Source organism: Rhinolophus hipposideros, assembly GCF_964194185.1.
Source record: "Rhinolophus hipposideros genome assembly, chromosome: 6".
Classification (NCBI taxonomy): Eukaryota; Metazoa; Chordata; class Mammalia; order Chiroptera; family Rhinolophidae; genus Rhinolophus; species Rhinolophus hipposideros.
The window spans coordinates 481,701-501,379 of record NC_138052.1 but is presented as its reverse complement, the minus strand read 5'-3'; the positions used below and the strand labels follow the sequence as shown (position 1 = coordinate 501,379).

The 19,679-nt window shown below is 44.1% G+C and overlaps 1 protein-coding gene across 4 annotated transcripts in view; it reads right to left on the bottom strand.

The window, feature by feature from the left end:
• MYO7B (myosin VIIB) overlaps nucleotides 1–19,679 on the bottom strand; it is a gene marked incomplete at its 5' end in the record, with an annotated part of 93,598 nt that overhangs the window by 21,005 nt on the left and 52,914 nt on the right. For 2 of the 4 annotated variants that reach the window (XM_081051560.1, XM_081051563.1), the window contains 7 exons: nucleotides 346–473; nucleotides 625–702; nucleotides 2,806–2,973; nucleotides 3,125–3,334; nucleotides 4,220–4,390; nucleotides 5,416–5,634; nucleotides 6,908–6,992. In XM_081051560.1, the coding sequence (XP_080907686.1) occupies nucleotides 346–473; nucleotides 625–702; nucleotides 2,806–2,973; nucleotides 3,125–3,334; nucleotides 4,220–4,390; nucleotides 5,416–5,634; nucleotides 6,908–6,992 (1,059 nt within the window). Of the gene's footprint in view, nucleotides 1–345; nucleotides 474–624; nucleotides 703–2,793; nucleotides 2,974–3,079; nucleotides 3,335–4,219; nucleotides 4,391–5,415; nucleotides 5,635–6,907; nucleotides 6,993–19,679 lie in introns of all 4 variants that reach the window. The other 2 variants (XM_081051561.1, XM_081051562.1) reach the window with 2 other exon arrangements.

Here is a 19,679-nt window from a genome sequence, read left to right as displayed (position 1 = left end):
AAATCAAATTGTGTATAAAGCAAAATACATATAATGTAAGTGACGAGCTTGCTCATTTATAGGGCCCTGCATTACAGCCTGTTATAAAATGAATCCTCAGCCCAAGATGAATCTGTTTTCCTAAAACTGGGTTTTACCCATGGGATTTACCACTGAGCAAGTAGAGACCCCCTGATGGTTATAATGTCTGCTGAACTGAGATCCTGCCCGCAGGCCCAAGGACGGGGAGTAGAGAGAGGAGGGGGTGTCTCGGGGGTAGGGAGCAGAGGAGGAGGCTGTGGCCATGGGCTGAGAACCGGTGAGGGGTCTGATGCTCTGAATGGGCTAGGAGGGAGTGGGGCTGACCTGAGGCTGGGCCGCAGAATGGCACATCTCACAATGAAGTGCACCTTTTCCAGGTTGGACATGGGTCGGTCTGGGATGGAGGCATCCGACTCAAATGCCTCCTCTCCAATATTCAGCTGGCTGGCCACCTTGAAACCCAAAGATGGCAGTTAGGACATCTTTGCACAGGAGGAAGCCCATTTGCAAAGGAGGAAACCAGGGCTCAAGGAGAGAAGCAAAAACCTGGAATCCTGCCAGGGGCAGAGCTGGGAGCTCCCAGTTCTAGGGTTCTAGGCTCACCTGGCTCGTGATCCGGGAGGAGCGCTTCAGCTTCATGGAGGAGATGTCCTTGGTCCCTCTGTCCCTGTGGCTGGGCCTCTGTGGATGGAGACAGTTGTTAAGTGAAGGTGAGCTGGAGTAGTACCTGATGGCCACCTAGGGTGGAACAAATGTCCATCTCACCCAGCCATTTCCTGGCCCAGTTTACAAAGCACCATGCCATCCCCATCTCAGCTGAGCTTTACAACACTTACAGTTGTGCACATCGTCCTCACAGCTGGGTGAGAAAACAGAGGCAAGTGAAGGCAAGAGATGAAACAAAGCTGCTCAGCCAGTAACTGTCCCTCTGGGAGGGTTCAGGACCTTTATGATTTTAAAGCTTGAACCTGTCGCCAGTAAAGCCCTCTGAGTTGGGGATGGGTCTGAGCCCAGGTGGCCTGGACAGCCCAAAAACATAGTCACTCCCAGTGAAAATTGGGTGGATGAATTGGAATATGCTCTTCCTACTGCAAAGTAGGGACTCTCCCATGATATCAAAAGATTCTGTGCTGCGAGGCCATTAGGATCTGCTGGTCTCCTTAGGCAGAGGTCACACCTTGTCATGATGGAGCCATGAGAAGTTGCTGCCCAGATAGGAGCTCAGTGTGGGATGGGGCTTGGTTTTGGATCAGCCCAGGTTCCAGGGCTGGGCAGCAGCTTCCGGCTGGGGAAGCTGCTTTGCCACACAGGGATGGAATGTGACACACATTAGTTGGTAAGCAAGGGTGGGCAGGGCCCGCCCAGCCCATCATTCTGTGAGCAGGGCACACAGTGGGTGCTTAATAAACACGTGCTGGAAGGAATACTGGAAGTCTGCCCCCTGGGAAGCCGGTCCTGTTTTTCCCTGTGTGTACCCTCCAGAGGTGTGGGGTGGCTGCACTGCCTCCCATGGCCCTTCGCCTGAGTGGCTGCCAGCCTCCTCCCTAGTGAGCCTTGTCTCCTGACACTCCTGCCTCCCGAGACAAGGCCTTGCAGCTTCCTGCTGGCTGTCTCTCTTAGCTCACTCCCTCTGGAGGAAGTCACATTGTGAGAACACTCAGGAAGCCCTGTGGAGGGGCCCATGTGGCAAGGAACTGAGGCCTCCTGCCAACAGCCATGTGAGGGGGCCATCATGGAAGCAGATCCTCTAGTCCCAGTGAAGCCTTGAGATGATGGCAGGCCCCATCGACAGGTTGACTGCAACCTCATGAGACACCGTGAGCCAGACCCAAGCAGCTAAGCCACTGCTGACCCTGAGAAACTATGTGAGATAATGCTGTTCCAAGTTGATAAATTGTGGGGTAATTTCTTATGTAGCAGTAGATAGCTAACATACTTTGCAGCGCTCACACCTCTAGAGGGCAGGGAGTCAGGGCTTGAGCCTGGGCAACTTCCATGCAATTCCAGGCCCAGTCTGGCTATGAGATCCTGGGCTGTAGATGCACTTAGATTTCTCTGCAGTTAGTCTGCACACTGGACTTGCTATATGGGGCAGTCATGGGGCTCCCACTGCTGGTGGACATGAGTGCTGTTGCTACTGTGTAATTCCTTTGGACAGTTTTTGGTTGGTTCCACTAAGATTACATTATGAAACTGAGGCCTTAGGAAGGATTTCTGACCAAAAATGGATGTCGGTTAACCTTCCATCAGAGAGCAGAGTAGGACACCAGTCAAGAGCTTGGTCTTTGAATTCAGTGGAATGAATCCCAAGCCCAGCTCTCTCACATGGATTCACTGTGATTTGGCAGCAATTCACACCACCTCTCAGTTTCTTTAGCTGCCATAAACATAAGAATCCCTACCTTGTATGGTTGTCTTACCTGAGAATTAACTGAAGAGAAGCAAGGGGCACATAGCATGCTATCAGTAACAACACCTGCTGTTATTGTTGTTACAAGCATTTCAACCCTGTTCAGGTCAAACCCATATTCAGAGCCTGGGGGATCCTCTCATTAATGACTATACTTCAGAATGTCCTGGGTGTAATGGCTGACTCATGAGTCCCTGAGTGTGACTCGAGGCTGAAACTCCCGCGGGTGGGGAGGCCTGGCTGACTGGGCTCAGGGAGATGCTGACAAGGGGACTCTGTGTCTGGCCTCCCCATCCAGTCCGCTTCTGTGGGGCCTCAGGCCCGGCGGACACCCGAGGGTGTGTGCCCTTGTCCGCCCCCACCTGGGCACGCACCTGTGCAGAGCCTCCGTGCTGTGGAGACTGGGCAGACCTCTCCTTGCCCACGGCGCCCCGGGCCTGCTGCATCCCTGCACTGCCATGCAGGCTGCCCCTGGCAAACAGCACTGGCTCTGGAAGGTCACCCATGAACCTCAAGATGATGCCCCACACAGCCAGGGCAGCCTGGGGAAATCAAGACAGAGGGTCCAGCTGGAACCCAGCTCACAGCGCTGGCCATGGTGACCCTGCCCCTTCCTGTTCCCACTGAGCCACCGCACAGATCCGGGTTCTGGGGGTGGCTAGAGCAAGTAGAAACCAGAGAACCACCAGGTACCGAGCAGTCGTCGTCGTCGTCATGGTAGAGCAGTGGGTACCGGAGGGGCCTCCGGATGTGTGTGTGGCTGGCCGCCTTCTGGAAGTAGGTTGCAGCGAACTTGGGGAACGTGTAGTCAGCCAGCTCATCCGTGTCCTGTCCAGGCTCCTCCAGCATGGGGACTGTGTCTAGGTCAACCTCGGGCAGCTTCTGGGTCTTTGTTTCCAGATCCTGGGGGCCCGCGAGAGGTGGAGACAAGCATCAGCTGTCCTTTCAGATGCCACCTGGTGAGGTATGCATATCTGGGGGCCAGGGAGCCCCAAGAAGTATCTGTCTGTCCGGCTGCAGAGCCATCTGTCCTCTCCTCCTTGTGTTGGAGACCTCCCCCTCCCCACCCCCTCTGCGGGCCCCTGGTGCAGTAAGGGCCTCAGCGTGAGCATCTCAGCTACCTGAGAGCCCTCAGAGCCCCTGGCCTGCAGACATGGGCTATCTACACACACCACTTCTTGGCCTCCTGCTGGCCCTCAGTCAGGTGCCCCTCCTGCGGAGGGGGTCCCAGCCGCCCCTACCCCACAGACCAGGTGTGTGCCTGTACATGCATGTGTGCATGGGGGGAGGCATGACCACCCGGGGGTGCCTCTGTCATTGGGTCTTGGGCCCCAGAGCAGGTGTGCTGAGTGAGCAGGACAGCCCTGGGCTGCTGTTCCTGTCTGGCCCTGCCACCTTCCCCTTAGACATCACGTCCTCCTGCCAGTGGCCATTAGCTCCCTAATCAGGTCCTCAGTCACATCCAAAGTACTCTGTCAGAGAGAGGTCAAACACAAGTGGCAAGTGTTGCCTGACTGAAAGGCCAATTTATTTGCATGTTAAAGGCTCTGCAAAGTCTTGCAGGTAGGAAACCTACTTACCTTGAAAGTGTGTGACCACAGAAACCCATGCTCCCCTCTTTTCTGCATGTCCACCCAGAACAGCAGAACACACTTCCCACCCACCTTCCCAGCTCCCCACGCAGAGTCTTGGTGTCTCCGTGAGCCTACAGGTGGCTGAGCTCTGCACTGCGCAGGCCCCGCACTCCCCCGCCTGGGCCGGACCCTTGAAGGAGGGGGCCCATCTTACCTCAAAGACTGGGGAAGCCTGGCCTTCAGGCCCACCGATCATGGATGGAAGGAAGCCAAACACTTGCTCCACCATCTCGGAGTCGGTGACGGTGTCGTAGATGGACTTGCGCTTCCTGGTGGGGAGAGCCCTTTGGCCCTTCTGCTCTCCAGTGGGGGTGACCAGCAGCCCCTGCACACATACCCCATAGGGGAAGGTTACCCACAAGGCTCGATGGAGCAAGCCCCTCACAGAAGACAAGTAGCCTCCTCCTGCCATCACCTACCCAAATCAAAGTATTTCCCTCTAAACTCCTAGACTTTGATAGCTACAGTGACTAGAGAACAAACAGCCGGGCTTTTCTTTTCCCACTGGAGAGTCAGGTCCAAGGGAAGACTGCCTGCTTGTCCCTGGCCACACATGGTCCCTGGAGCACCACCTCAAACCCAGGCATCTCTGGAACAGCCACAAATCAAGGCTCAGGCCTCCCTGGCCCTTCATTCCCAGAGCATCAAGCCTAAACCAGGAGAGGTACTTACACCTGTACTCACACACATAGGTGGGCCTGGTTTATGGCCTGCCTCCGAGTCACATGGGTGCAGGAACAGGCTGCTGCCATGCCTGCAGGTCTAGCCTCCTAGCCTCTTATTTGCCCTGCATGCTAGTAATTTGCTCAGTAGACACCGTTTCCTCAAATTTCCTCCCTAGTTCCTCCTCCTTATCGCAGTTTCCAGTAGCCTGAGGTTTAGCCTTCTGTGCCCTCGGAGGAGATGGGGTCATGCACTACTCCCTTGTTCCCTGCCCATCAGCCTCTCCTGCCCAGACACTCGAAGGCTTCTCTGCCCTGAGCCATGATGCCGGAGCCCAGTAAGCAGGGTCTCTGCTCTCCTCCATGGGAGGCCGATAGCTCACTGGCCCTGGTTTCCTGTGCTTCAAGGGAACTCACCAGATCTACTGAGAAATCATCCCCAAGCCTAAAGGGAGTGGGCCAAGGAGCTCGATTTCCAGGTTCTAGGTATAAGACTATCCTGCGAACATGACCCAGGGGCAACCTAGGTGTCCAGATGGTGTGAGGACCTGCTGCAATAATAACTTTGTACAGGGAGGAGACAGGAGTACGTGGTGAGAGGTCAGTGTTGCCGCTCACTCCTCCTGCCTGCCCTGCCCCCAGGGCCCCAGCCAGTCCCCACCTGCTTACGAGGGCGACGACCACCTACATTGGCTTTCTGCCGCTGCAGTTTCCGCCTGGCAGCCATGCCCCTGGCATGTGCCTGGATGACCAGCACTGCCCTCCTCTTGGCCTGAGCTTGCAGACGCACCAGATAGCCCCTGCAGAGGGCCTGCAGCTGGACGATCCTCTGGCGCAGGGCCTGGTACTGCCTGGCCAGCACGTGGCTCCGGGCGATGGCCTGCAGGCGCTCAAAACCCAGGATGATCTGAGGAGGCAACAGGGGTGTGGACTCACGGGGGTCTGGCCGGAAGTGCCCAGAGCACAGAGAAGGCCTTCCTGACGGCACAGACAGTGGGGGGCAGGGTGTACTCCCGAGGAGACTTCGAAAATCAGCTTTACAGTTACCTGCTCTTTGGCAAAGGGCTGATGCTAAAATTTTACACACCTGTGAGCATAAGCGTATTAAATGAGATATTACTTATAAAGCACTTGGAACAGAGCCTGGCATGCAAATAAGTGCCAAATAAATGTTTGCTAAATGGCCTAAATAATAAAGCGGTATCTGGGTGGCCAGTGACAGAGAACTGCAGCCACGACTAGCCAGCTGTCAGGAGCCAGCACATCGTGTGGAGGCCCTTGGGGGGCTCCATCAAGCTACTCCCTCAAGGATCTTTAAAATAAGGAGAAAACAATAAGTCGATGGACACCCACTTCTATGCCACAAACATGCCCCATGCCACAGTAGTCCCTGATCCCCTGAACCAGCCTTATTGGTTTCTCAAAGACCAACCAATGGGGTCCGCGTATGTGGGGTCATGCTTCATCTTACGGGCTCAGAAGTCACAAACCTGCATGCAAACTCCAGCTCTATTGCTTCTAACGCTGCGCTCTTGGGAAAATTACTTAACCTCTCTAGGCCTCAGTTCCTTGACATACAGGGCTGGCTTCATGCTAAATGCAGTGGTGCACGCAAAGCAGCAGCCTCAAGTAGCCTTTGCGCTCTGCCAGCTTCCACTCCGCCTCTGTGAGCGTAAAGCGTACACAGGCCTGGGGGCAGTTTGCTGACAGGACCACTGCATGTCCCAAGCACAGTGACATCCACGACAAAGGCAAGCAGTCAAGTGAGGCCTGCTAGGGCATGGCCAGGGTTACTCTGGCTCATGTGCTGAGCAGACACCCATTAGCAGAGCCTGTGGTCAAGAAAAAAATCATGCAGTGGTTGACACTGAGAATAATCAATCCATTAACTTATTTTGTTGCCTGAAAATTGACGGAAGATAGCCATTACCTAATTTCAGAGCAGGACATCTCATTGTAGCTCTGCAGCGGCCCACAATTCTGCAGGAGAACGCTTTAAAGCCCACAGCCCATGTGACCTGAGGCTATGCTAAAAAGAGAGTGTGTCTGGTCATTTAAAGTCAATGACCTGATCTCTCCTGCCTGTACCCTCCCACTCAGATAGACAAACATTTAGCATCTGTTTTGACTACTCAGCTATCCACTGCTCCGCAGACGCAGCGCCCAGTGAGCTCTCCTACCAGCTTGAAGTTCTGTCTGTCGTAGTAGCCTCTCCACCTGGCCTGAAGGGTCACGGCTGCCCGCCGCTGCCTCAGGAACTCCTTCCTAGAAGAGGAACTTCAAGTCAGAGGCATGTACAACCTCAGACATTTTAAAGTCTTTGGGGGGAGGGGGGAAACTGTTTTTGAAGGGAAGGGGTATAATGAAATATTGGAGGAAATGAATCCATACAATATTTCTTTTCCAGAAGCCTTTATAAGTCAAAAGACAGACACGTTATGAACTTAAAATCTACTACCAACAACTACATTTGTGAATGAGGACAGCCCAGTTGTTAGAATAATGAGGAACATCCTCATTCACCCCAAAGATCTATGAGGCGATAAAACCCATTTCCAACTTTTTTATTCCTTGCCAGACTCTTCCCCCTTCTCTGGACAGTAGCCCAGGTGTTTGCCAGAAACCAGATCAAAAGCCTCAGGACCAGGGCTCCTCTCCGGGGGCAGATCAAAGCAGGAGGGCAGCCTGTCAGGCCCTGGTAGCCTGGCAAGTTCCATCAAATTGCTCCCTTCTGCAAGGAGGGAGGTGGGCTAAATATGGAGGGGGTAACCTAAAACTTGGTCTCTGGGGAAGTGGAGACACCCCTGGGTGAGCTTGGTACATATGGATGTATCTTTTATCTCATACTAAGCTGAGTTTTCTTATCACTTCTAATAAATTTTCAGGGTATTTTCTTAGGTTGAAAACAGCAGATCTCAGTCATATTAAAAATCACCTCTGGGGAGTAGAGAGAGGGGAATTGGAGGAAGGTGGTCAAAAGGCACCAACTTCCAATTCCAAAATAAGTAAGCACTTGGGATGTAATGTACAATATGATAACTATAGCTGACACTGATATGTGGTGTATATGAAAATTATTAAGTTCTAAGGGTTATTATTACCAGGAAAAAAGTTCTTTTTCCTTTTTTCAACCTACACGAAACGATGGATGTTAGTTAAACTTACTGTGGTACTCATTTCATGATATAAGTGAGTCAAACCATTATGTGGTACACTTTAAACTTATACAGTGTTCCACATCAATTATATCTCAATGAGATATAATTCTCAAAAACAAAACAAAACAAGAAAAAAAATCATCTGGAGAACTTCAATATTTATTGATACCTGTGCCCCACTCAGTATAATTAAGTCAGAATCTCGATTGATGGGTGTGGAGAATATATATCTATATATCTATTGATTATTTTTGGTGTGTGTACACATAAACACATAATAATACTAATATGAGGTCAAAGTAAACAACTGAATTGTCTGAAAATAAAGATAATTTGTCTCCTTTCCAATATTTATACCAAAGGATTTCAACTTGGGGGTGATTCTGCTCCCTAGGCATATTTGGCAATGTCCAGAGACATTTTTGGTTGTCACAGTGTGGAGTGCTGGAGAAGCTGCTACTGCCACCTTGTGGCAGAGGCCAGGGGTGCTGCTACACTTCCTGTAGTGCCCAGGACGGCCCTCTACAACAAAACCCATGTAATCCCAAGGGTCAGTAGTGCTGAAATGGAGAAACCCTGGTTTCTATCTTTTCTTTCATTTTCTTGTCTAGTTGTATTGACCAGAACAGCAAGAATGCCATTAATTGTCAATGGTGTTCACTTTTGAGAAGACGGAGTAGACATAATTTTCCCTATTCCTCCTACTAACTACAACTAAAAATCCTGGACATTATGTACAAAAAAAATCATAAGAAGATTCTGAAAGGTGCAAAGAAGAAGGCAGACTATCTAGGAATCTCAGACCCAAGGAATTGGCTTTTCTTTCTGCCTCAGATACCCCAAACTAGAAACTAAAGAAGTTAATCCAAAAATGGCAGTGGGCACAGACCAAAAAACCCCCCCAAAAAAGCCTTCTCTCTCTACCAAAAAGATCCAGAAAGGAGCAGTTCAGCAAATCAGAGACTTTTTAGATAATAACCAGTCTACTCCAGCAAAACACCACATAAACGACTGTGGCCCCACCCCCACCTATATCAGAAAATGCAGTGAGGAGTCTAGACTTTCACTCTCACCAGGGTTGTGTCACAGAAGGCTCAGTAGGAACTAACCTTGATGGGCAATAAGGAGCCCATCCCCCAGTGTCAGTGAAAATCACTAAGGGATCCTGGACTCCCACCACCATTTGGCAGTAATGGGGTACCCCTCTCCCTCCATGCTGGAGTGGTGTCAGAGGAGACCTAGTAGAGAGTCAGGTCTTTCATCATCCCTCAGCAGTAAAGCTACTCCTTTCCCTATAGTATCAGTGGAGGCCATGTTGGGGGTAGTAATAAGGCATTCATGGCCTCTCAGTCAGAGTCCCTTCAGTGGAAGCCCAGTGGGGAGCTGGAACTCCCACTCCCAGCCAGCAGTAACAAGGAGCCTCTACCCACCATGGGAGTCAGTGGAGGCCACATGGAGAACTTGGACTTTTACCCCGTCTAACAGTAAACAGGTGGCACCCCCCCCTTGCCCTGCCACAGTGGTGTTAAACATAATACTTAAACAAGACCCATAGTTCTTATAACATAATACCCAAAATGTCCATGTTTTAATCTAAAATCACATCATACTAAAACCCAGGAAAACATCAACTTGAATATGAAAAGACAATCAACAGATGCTAAAACTGAGATGACAAGAGATGTTAAGCAATTATTTAAGTGCTCCAACAAGCAATTATGAACACATTTGAAACAAACGAGAAAACAGAAAGTCTCAGTAAAGAAATAGGAGATCTAAAGTAGAACCAAATGGAAATTCTAGAACTGAAAATACAATAACTGAAATGAAAAGAGCCTCAGTGGATGGGTTCAGCATACAGTGGAGAGAACAGAGGAAAGAACCAGTGCGCTTGACAATAGAACAACAGAAAGTATCCAACCTGAAAAACAGAGAGAAAATAGACTGAAAAAATGAACAGAGCCTTAGGCACCAGTGGGACTATAACAAAAGATCTAATTGTGGCATTGGAGTTCTGGAAGGAAAGGAAAAAGAGGCAGTGCTGAAAGAGTACTAGAAGAAATAATGGCCGAGAAGCTCATAAATTTAGCAAAAGATAAAAACCTACAGATTCAAGAAGAAAACTCCAAACAGGATAAATGCAAACAAACCCACACCAAGATATATCATACTCAAATTTATGAAAACTAAAGGCGCGAGAGAGAGAGAGAGAGAGAGAGAGAGAGAGAGAGAGAGAGAGAGAGAGAGAGACCTTGAAAATAACAAGAGAGAAGTAACACATTATTTCTAGGGGGAAAATAATCTAGATTTCTCAAGAGGAATAATGGAGGCTAGGAAAGTAATACAACACTTTCAAAGGGCTGAAAGAAAAGAACTGTCAACCCAGTATTTTATATCTGTGAAAATATCCTTCACAAATAAAAGAGAAATCAAAACATTCTCAGATGAAGGAAAACTAAGAACAACAAGAGATTGCCAAGAGATGTACCCTAAAAGAATGGGTAGACAGTTGTTTAAACAGAAAGAAAATGATAAAAGAAGAAGCCTTAGAATATCAGGAAGGAAGACAGGTAGAGTTAGAAATAACATTGGCAAATACAATAGGCTCTCCTCTCCTCTTGAGTTTGATTGAAGCAAAATTTGTAACACTTTCTGATGTGGTTCTACATATACGTAGAGGAATATTTGAGAAAATTATATTACAAATTGGAGAGGGTAAATAAACGTAAGGGGAGATAAAGTTTCTATATTTCTCTTAAAGTGGTAAAATGGTGACACCAGTAGACTTAAATAAGTTGTATATATGTAATGTAATACCTAGAGCCACTAAAAAAGCTATAAAAAGAGATACACTCTAAACACCAAAGATAAATCACAATGGAATTCTAAAAAATGTTTAAGTAACCCACAGGAAGGCAGGAAAAACAAAACAGAAAAATGAAAAACAGAAAATAAACAGAAAGCAAAAACAAACAAACAAATAAATGAAATGACAGACTGAAGCTCTAATATGAATAATTACACTAAGTGTAAAATACCTAGTTTTCCAGGTTATAACTTTATATTGATTACATTCGTTTATATTCTTTCGTTTGCCTATAAGTTAACATGGTTCCAAAATTTAAAGGCCTGGGTTCCAAAAAGAATGTGGAAGTGTTAAAATGTGTGTAATTATGCAAACATTTTGATGCTATTTTCTGCACTGTTTTTAAAAATTGTTTTAAATATTTTATTTAAAAATTTTATTAACATTTACTCAATGCTTTTGTGATGAAGCAATTAAAATTCTTTTCAATGTTCTTTTCAACACCATTTCTTTTCAACACCAATTAAAAGACAGAAGTTAGCAGAATAGATTAAAAATGCATGACTGTCTACAAGAAACTCACTTAAAATATAATGACAATGGTAGGTCGAAAGTAAAAGGATGAAAAATATATATCATGCAAATAGTAACCAAAATATAGCCACAGGAGTGACTATATTAAAATCAGATAAATTAGACTTCAGAGCAAAGAAACTAACCAGAGGCAGAAATACCAAATACATACATAAATACATACATACATACATACACACATACATACTTACTGTCCTATTGCAGAGAGGGACATTACATGGTAACAAAAAAAGTGAATCTGTCAAGAAGACATAGCGATCCTAAATGTGTATGAATCAAACAGCAGAGCTGAAAAATGTGTGAAGCAAAAACTCATTTAATTGAAATGAAAAAACAGAAAAATATACAATTATAGTTGAAGACTTCAACATTCCCCTCTCAATAATTTGGTAGGACAACTAGACAGAAAATAGAATTCTAAGCAGCAAGAATATACAATTCAACACTACTAACCACTCACAAAATCAAATTGACATGCTTTTGCACACTCCACCCAATAATAGCAGAATATATGTCTTTTCAAACATTGTTAGGACATATACCAAGGTAGTCCATATCCTATCTTGAAGGCAAAACATATTTAAAAGGATTTAACTGATACAGTGTGTGTCTCTGACCACAATGAAATCAAACTAAAAATTAATAACAAAAAGATAACAGGAAAATCTCAAACACTTGGAAACTAAATAACATACTTCTAAATAATCCATAGGCCAAACAGGAAGTCTCGAAGGAAATTTTTAAAAAATGAGCTGAATAAAATGAAAATACAACATATCAAAACTTATGAGACACAGCTAGAGCAGTGCTGAAGGGGAGATTTATAGCACTTTACATTAGGATAGAGAATAAACTTTGAATCAATCATCTAAGCTTAGGAATCTAGAAAAAAACAAAAAGAGTAAAGCGTACCCAAAGCCGGAAGAAGAAATGAAATAATAAAACAGCAGAAATGAATGAAATTTGAAACAGAAAAAAAGCAATAGAAAAAATAAATGAAACCAAAGACTAGTTCTTTGAAAAGTTCAATAAAATTGACAAACCTTTGTCAATCAAGCAAGATTGACAAAGAAAAGAGAGAAGACACACATTGCCGATATCAGGAGCAAAACGGGGGGAATCATTACAGACTGCAGACATCAAAATGGTAATAATGCAACACTATGTACGAGGTCGAACAGTTAAGTGTGCGAACTCATCCTAGAAAAAGTGCTCCATACCTCACTGCTGAATATCACTACGGTCACCTTCAAAGTACTCCCACTGGGGAGCTATGCACCGACGCCAGTGCCTAGTCCACCCTTCTAAGCAATTTGGAACTCCTTTTCTGGAATGGACTTCAGAGCTGTCATCATATTACCCTTGATGCCCTGAATGGCATCAAAATGTCTTCCTTTCAATATTTCCTTTATCTTTGGGTAAAGAAAGGAGTCATTGGGGGGCAGATCAGGTGAATAGGGAGGGTGCTCCAATACAGTTATTTGATAAAAACCCCCTCCCAGACAGTGCCTTGTCAGCTGGTGCATTGTCGTGATAATAAATTGTCGTGTCCATAAATTGTTGGCAAAAAGTTCAGGTCGTCTGACTTTTTCATGCAGTCTTTTCAGCACCTCCAAATAGTAAACTTGGTTAACTGTTTGTCCAGTTGGTACAAATTCACAACGAATCATCTCTCTGATATCAAAAAAGGTTAGCAACATCGTTGCAACAAGTTTGTGAACTTAATTGTCACACATCGTACAACTCTGCACAAATAAATTTGACAACTTAGATGAAATGGACCAATTCCTCAAAAAGCACAAATTACCTCAATTCAATATGCAATGAGTTGAATTTTCCTTCAATTATTAAATAATTTTTTTGTAATTTAAAACTCTCCATGCCTGGATTTTTCACTGGAGAGTTCTAGCAAACATATAAATAAAAATTCAATAAGTTCTACATGATCTCTTCCAGACAATAGAAGAGGAGGAATGGTCCCTAATTCATTTTATGAAGCTAATGTTAGTCTAGCAAAGACCACACAAAAGAAGAAATCTGCAGATCTGATGAATATAGATGCAAAAATCCTTAACAAAATATTAGCAAATAGCATTCAGCAATATATAAAAATAATTATACACTATGACCAAGTGAGGTTTACTCTAGGGATGCAAGACTGGCTCAATATTAAAAACTCAATCAATGTAGTAATGAACCATATTAAAAGGCTAACGAAGAAAAGTTACATGATCATATGAACTGAAAGATTTACATGATCATATGATCAAAAAGATTTTGACTTCAACACCCATTCATGATTAAAAACTCCCACAAAACTAGGAATACAGGAAACTTTCTCAACTTGAGAAAGAGCATGTATAAAAAACCCTACAGTTATAATTATACTTAATGAATGATTAAATACTTAGTGTTTTTTCTTAAGATATGGAAAAAAGGAAAGATGTCTGCTCTCACCACTCATAATACTTGAAGTCCTGTCCAGTGTGATATAGTAAGAAAAAGAAATAAAATACATATAGATCGGAAACAAAGAAATAAAACTGTCCCTATTTGCAGATGACATGGCTGTGTACATCTAAAATTCCAAGAAACCTATAAAAAGTGAATTCAGCAAGGTTGCAGGATATAAGGTTGCAGGATACACACAAATTATATTTTTATATATTAGCAATGAACACATCAATGCCAAAATTTAAAAAAATAGTGCCATTTATAATCTCTAAAAAAAAATTACCTAGGTGTAAATCTAACAAAACATGTGTATGTCATGTGTGCCAAAAACTAAAACATTGATGAAAGAAGTCAAAGAAGATCCAAATAAATGGAGATCGTGTATTGGAAGACTCAACATATAGTAGAGATGTCAATTCTCCTTAAATTGATATACTACACAATTCCTATACATAAAAAAAATCCCAGCAAGGTTATTTTTGTATATATGGACAAGATTATTCTAAAATGTATGAGCTAGCAAATGACCTACAACAGCTAAAATAGTTCTGAAAAAGAGTAATAAGGTAGGAGAAATCAATCTACACAGCTTCAAGACTTACTATATATCTACAGTCAGTAGGACAGCATAGCATTGGCAGAGGGATAGACATATAGATCAGTGAAATAGAATAGATAACACAGATATAGACCCACAGATTTGCACAGCTGATTTTTGACAATTCATTGGAGGAAGGATGGACGTTTTAATGAATGATGCTGAAGCAACATCCATAACAACAACAACAAAAATTAAAAAGAACCTTGACATAAGTCTCACACCTTATACAAAAATTAACTCAAAATGAAAATGAATCATGAGTCAGCAGCATGGAAGCACGAGAGGACTTCTAGGTCTCTCCCCTTGAAGTTATAACAAGTTGGACAACTATAATTCAACAAAGGGTTCCCTGCTTAACACACAAACACATCTGAGATATCCAAGCACTGAGACATCTGAAGGTAGTTGTGTCAAAGTAAACAGGGGAGATGGGCGGGGGGCTGGGGGTGGGGGCAGGACAGAGTCGGGAGCTGCACACAGTCCAGCACTAGCCAGGGCCCAGTGGATGCGATAGCAGTGAAGGATTGGGGTGCAGTTTCCACTGGACATATAGAGGGGTAGAGACAGCAGTCAGGTCTGGGAGGCTAGTACACATTGAGGCTGAGCCCAGGGTCAGGGGCAGAGAGGCAGTGCAAAGAGTGGCAGCATTCAATAATCTGCCATTACCAGACAAAGGATTCCAAGATGTGGGAACCCACCTACGCCATCCTCCTGTGGCCTGCCCCGCAGTAAAATCCTCACTTGGCAGATTGTCAAAAGGCTAAGAAAAACTTATTGCTCTAGAAAGAACAGAGCCTCAGATTCACATACCCACTTCCCCTCGCCTACTCTTCCCCCATTCCCACCTGTTACTCCACAGCCAGGTAGAGGCAGCAGGGTCAACTCTGCCTGTTACTTCTGGCAGCTCCAAGAACATACAGGCCAGGAGACCCATAGTCTGCCACTTCCCACCAGCAGGACTGGTGCCCTGAGACCAAGGTGACTGAGTTATAAAGGGGACACGCACCTCCTCAGGGAATATGGGGCATTTTCCACAGCCAAGGTGACAGTACCTCACAGGGATCTTGGAAGCCCCAGTAGTGCTGGTAAGAGAAAATAAAAACTTGTGCTTCAGCACCACCTACTTGAAAACAAAAGAAAGACCTCTACTTATTGACTTGCTAAACAGTGAAGTGTCAAATACTTTAAAGAAAAAAAAAAAAGACTTGATTCCCACAAATGCCCAGGCACAGAAATAATCCATCAAGCATGATGAATAACCAAGATAATAAGGGGATTCAGAAAGAAAATGAAAAACCTCCAGAAAATAAAGACATAGAAGACTTTGATTTAAATGACAGAGAATTCAAGATTGCAGTTCTGAAAAAATTCAACAAGATACAAGAAAACTGAAAAGTAATTCAACAAGCTCAAAAATAAAATTAATGAACAAAGGGAATACTTTACCAAAGAGATTGAAACTGAAAAAAAAAGAACCAAACAAATTCTGCAGCTGAAGAACTCAATAAATGTGATGAAATGTGAACTAGTGAGCTTAGAAAATAGAGCAGACCGGATGAAGGAAAGAAGTAGTGATATTGAAGATAGAAATCTAGAAATGACTCAGGTGGAAGAAGAGAGAGAATTGAGACTTAGAAAGAAAGGAAGGGAAGGAGGGAGGGAGGGAGGGAGGGAGGAAGGAAAGGAAGGAAGGAAAGAAGGAAGGAAGGAAGAAAGGAAGGAAGAAAAGAAGAAAGAAACTCTACAAGAACCATATGACTTAATTAGAAAGAGCAATATAAGAATAATGGGTATATCAGAAGGAGAAGAGAGGAAGAAGGGAATAGAGAACCTATTCAAACAAATGATTGATGGGAACTTCCCAAATCTAAGGAAAGAACTGGATCCTTGAATCCAAGAAGCTAACGGAACATCTAATTATCTCAATCCAAAAAAGCATTCTCCAAGGCACATTATATCAAAACTGCTAAATTAACAAGAAAGAATTTTCAAGGCAGCCAGGGAAAAGAAGACAGTAACTTATAAGGAAACTCCATTAGATCATTGGATTTTTCAACAGAAATCCTACAAGCTAAAAGAGAGTGGAATCAAATATTCAAATTATTGAAAGAGAGAAATAATCAGCAAAGTTACCCTTTAGATATGAAGGAGAAATAAAGGTTTTTCTAGACATACAGAAGCTGTGAAAATTTGCCAACATAAGATCTACATTATAAGAAATGCTGAAAGGTGCTTTTCTACCTGAAACAGATAAAAGTATACAAAACTGAGTAAGATGACTAACAGACAGAAGAAGAAAATTGCAACCTCTGTTCAGAATAGGGTACTAACACTTAAATATAACATTAAAGTTAAAGGAGATAAAAACATTTTTTAAAAAAGAAGACAGGGCCGGTCCGGTGGCTCAGTTGACTGGAGCGCCATGCTCCTAAACAGGAGGTCACCAGTTCCATTCCCACATGGACCAGTGAGCTGCGCCCTCTACAGCTAAGATTGTGAACAACAGCTCTTCCTGGAGCTGGGCTGCTCTGCAGCAGTCTGTGGCAGGCTGCCGAGTGCTGCCACTGGCTACCGTGTGCAGCTGTGAGTAGCTGGCAGCCAGCGTGAGCTGCCGTGGGCTGCCATAGGCTGCTGTGTGCTGCCAATGCCGTAGGTTGCTGTGTGTTGCCATGAGTGGCTGGTGGCCAGTGAGAGTTGCCGTGAGCTGCTGTGAGTGGCCAACCGACGACTGGTGACCAACTGCCTGGGAGCTCAAGGCTCATAATACCAGCATGGGCCAGGAAGCTGTGTCCCACACAACTAGACTGAGAAACAATGGATTGAACCGGAGTGGAGGGGCAGAGGTGGAACAAGGGGGCGGGGGGAGAAGACAATGTCTACTGCAATTTGAAAATGAATGCATAGCATAAAAAGAGATAACTTGTGACAAAAACATAAATAAAAGGGAAGGGGGAAAGGACTGAATTTGCAAAAGTGAATGGAGTTATGATGCAATCAGAAGAAAAATGACTATTATACATACGACACTTATTGCATAAACCTAATGGTATTGACACACACACAAAAATCTAGAACCGAGACCTAACGTTAAAAAAAAGGAAATGGAAGAGAAACTCATAGAATACCACTAAACTAAAATAATAGAGACACCAGGGAAAAGAAACAATGGAGACACAGAGCCAGTAGAAAACAAAGATAAAAATGGTATAGGAAATTCTCACATATCAATAATCACCCTAAATGTAAATGGACTGAACTCACCAATTAAAAGGCACAGAGCAGAGGGATGGATCAAAAAGCAAAACCCAACTATATGCTGCCTTCAGAGACACATCTCAGTTGCAAAGACAAATGTAGATTCAAAGTGAAGGGGTGAAAAGTGATATTCCAAGCAAATGGCATCCAGAGAAAAGCAGATGTAGTTGTACTTATATCAGACAAAAGAGATTTCAAGATAAAAAAGGTAATGAAGAGACAAAGATGGACATTTTATAATGATAAAGGGGATAATACATGAAGAAGATATAATACAAGGCGGGCCCAGTGGCTCAGGTGGTTGGAGCGTCGTGCTCCTAATGCTGAAGGCCGCTGGTTCAGTTCCCACATGGGCTAGTGAGCTGCGCCTTCTACAGCCAAGATTGTGAACAACAGCTCTCCCTGGAGCTGGGCTGCTGTGAAAAGCCAGAGGTTGGCGTGAGCTGCTGTGTGCTGCCGTAGGCTGCTGTGTGCTGCCATGAGTGGCCGGTGGCCAGCATGAGTGGCCAGCAGCCAGCTGCTGTGTGCTGCTGTGGGCTACTGTGTTCCGCCATGAGTGGCCAGTGGCCAGCGTGAGTGGGCAGCAGCCAGCATGAGTGGCTGGCAGCCATTGTGAGGGCTGGCAGCTGGCGAGAGCTGCTGTGAGCGGCTGAGCAACAACTGGTGACTGATTGCCTCACAGGGGTGGGTGGAGGGCGGGGAGTGCAAGGCTCATAATACACTAATGGGCCAGGGAGCTGTGTCCTACACAATTAGACTGAGAAACAATGGCTTGAACTGGAGGGGGCGAGGCAGAAGAACAGGAGGGGAAGATATAACACTAATATATATGCACCCAACCTGGGAACACCAAAATATATAAAGCAACTGCTAACAGAATTAAAGAGAGAAACTGACAAAAAATACAATTATAGTAGGGAAACTAAATACACCATTGACAACTATGGATAGATCATCCAAACAGAAAATTAGTAAGAAAATATCAGCCTTAAATGACACATTAGACGAAATGGATATAATCAGTATTTACAGATATTTTCATCCCAGAACATCAGGACATACATTCTTCTCTAGTATATACGGAACATCTTTAAGGATAGACTATCTCTTGGGTCATAAAACTAGCCTCAGAAAATTTAAAAAGATCGAAATCATACCAAGCATATTCTTCCAACCACAATGCTTTGAAATTGGAAATCAATTGCAAAAAGAAAGCTGAAAAAAACCCCACAAATATGTGGAGATTACACAACATGCTATTAAACAACGACTGGGTCAAAGAAGAAATAAAAGATCAAAAGATACACGGAGACAAATGAGAATGACAATATGACATATCAAAAATTTTGGGATGCAGCAAAAGCAGTAATAAGAGGGAAGTTTATTGCATTACAGGCCTACTTCAAGAAATAAGAAAAATCTCAGATAAACAACCTAACATTTTACCTCAAAGAACTAGAAAAAGAAGAATGAATGAAGCCCAAAGTCAGTAGAAGGAAGGAAATAATAAAAATTAGAGCAGAATTAAACAAAATAGAGAACAGAAAAATAGAAAAAATTAATGCACTAAAGATCTGATTCTCTGACAAGATTAATAAAACTGACAAACCTATGGCTAGACTCACTAAGGAAAAAAGAGAAAAGACTCAAAAGCAGAAATGAAAGAGAAGTTACGACAGACACCGCAGAAATACAAATGACTATACAAGAATACTATGAAAGACTATATGCTACCAAATTTGATAACCTAGAAGAAATGGATAAGTTCTTAGAAATATATAATTTTCCTAGATTGAATTGTGAATAATTGAAAAATCTAAATAGACCGATCAACAGTAACAAAATTGAAATAGTCATCAAAAACCTCCCAAAAAGTCTAGGACCCAATGGCTTCACTAGTAAATTCTACCAAATATTAAAAGATTTAATACCAATCCTTCTCAAACTCTTCCAAAAAAATTAAAGAAGAGGCAATACTCCCTAACTCATTGTATTGTCTGGGGACAACATTACCCTGATTCCAAAACCTGGCAAGGACAACACACACACACAAAAGAAAATTACAAATATCTCTGATGAATATA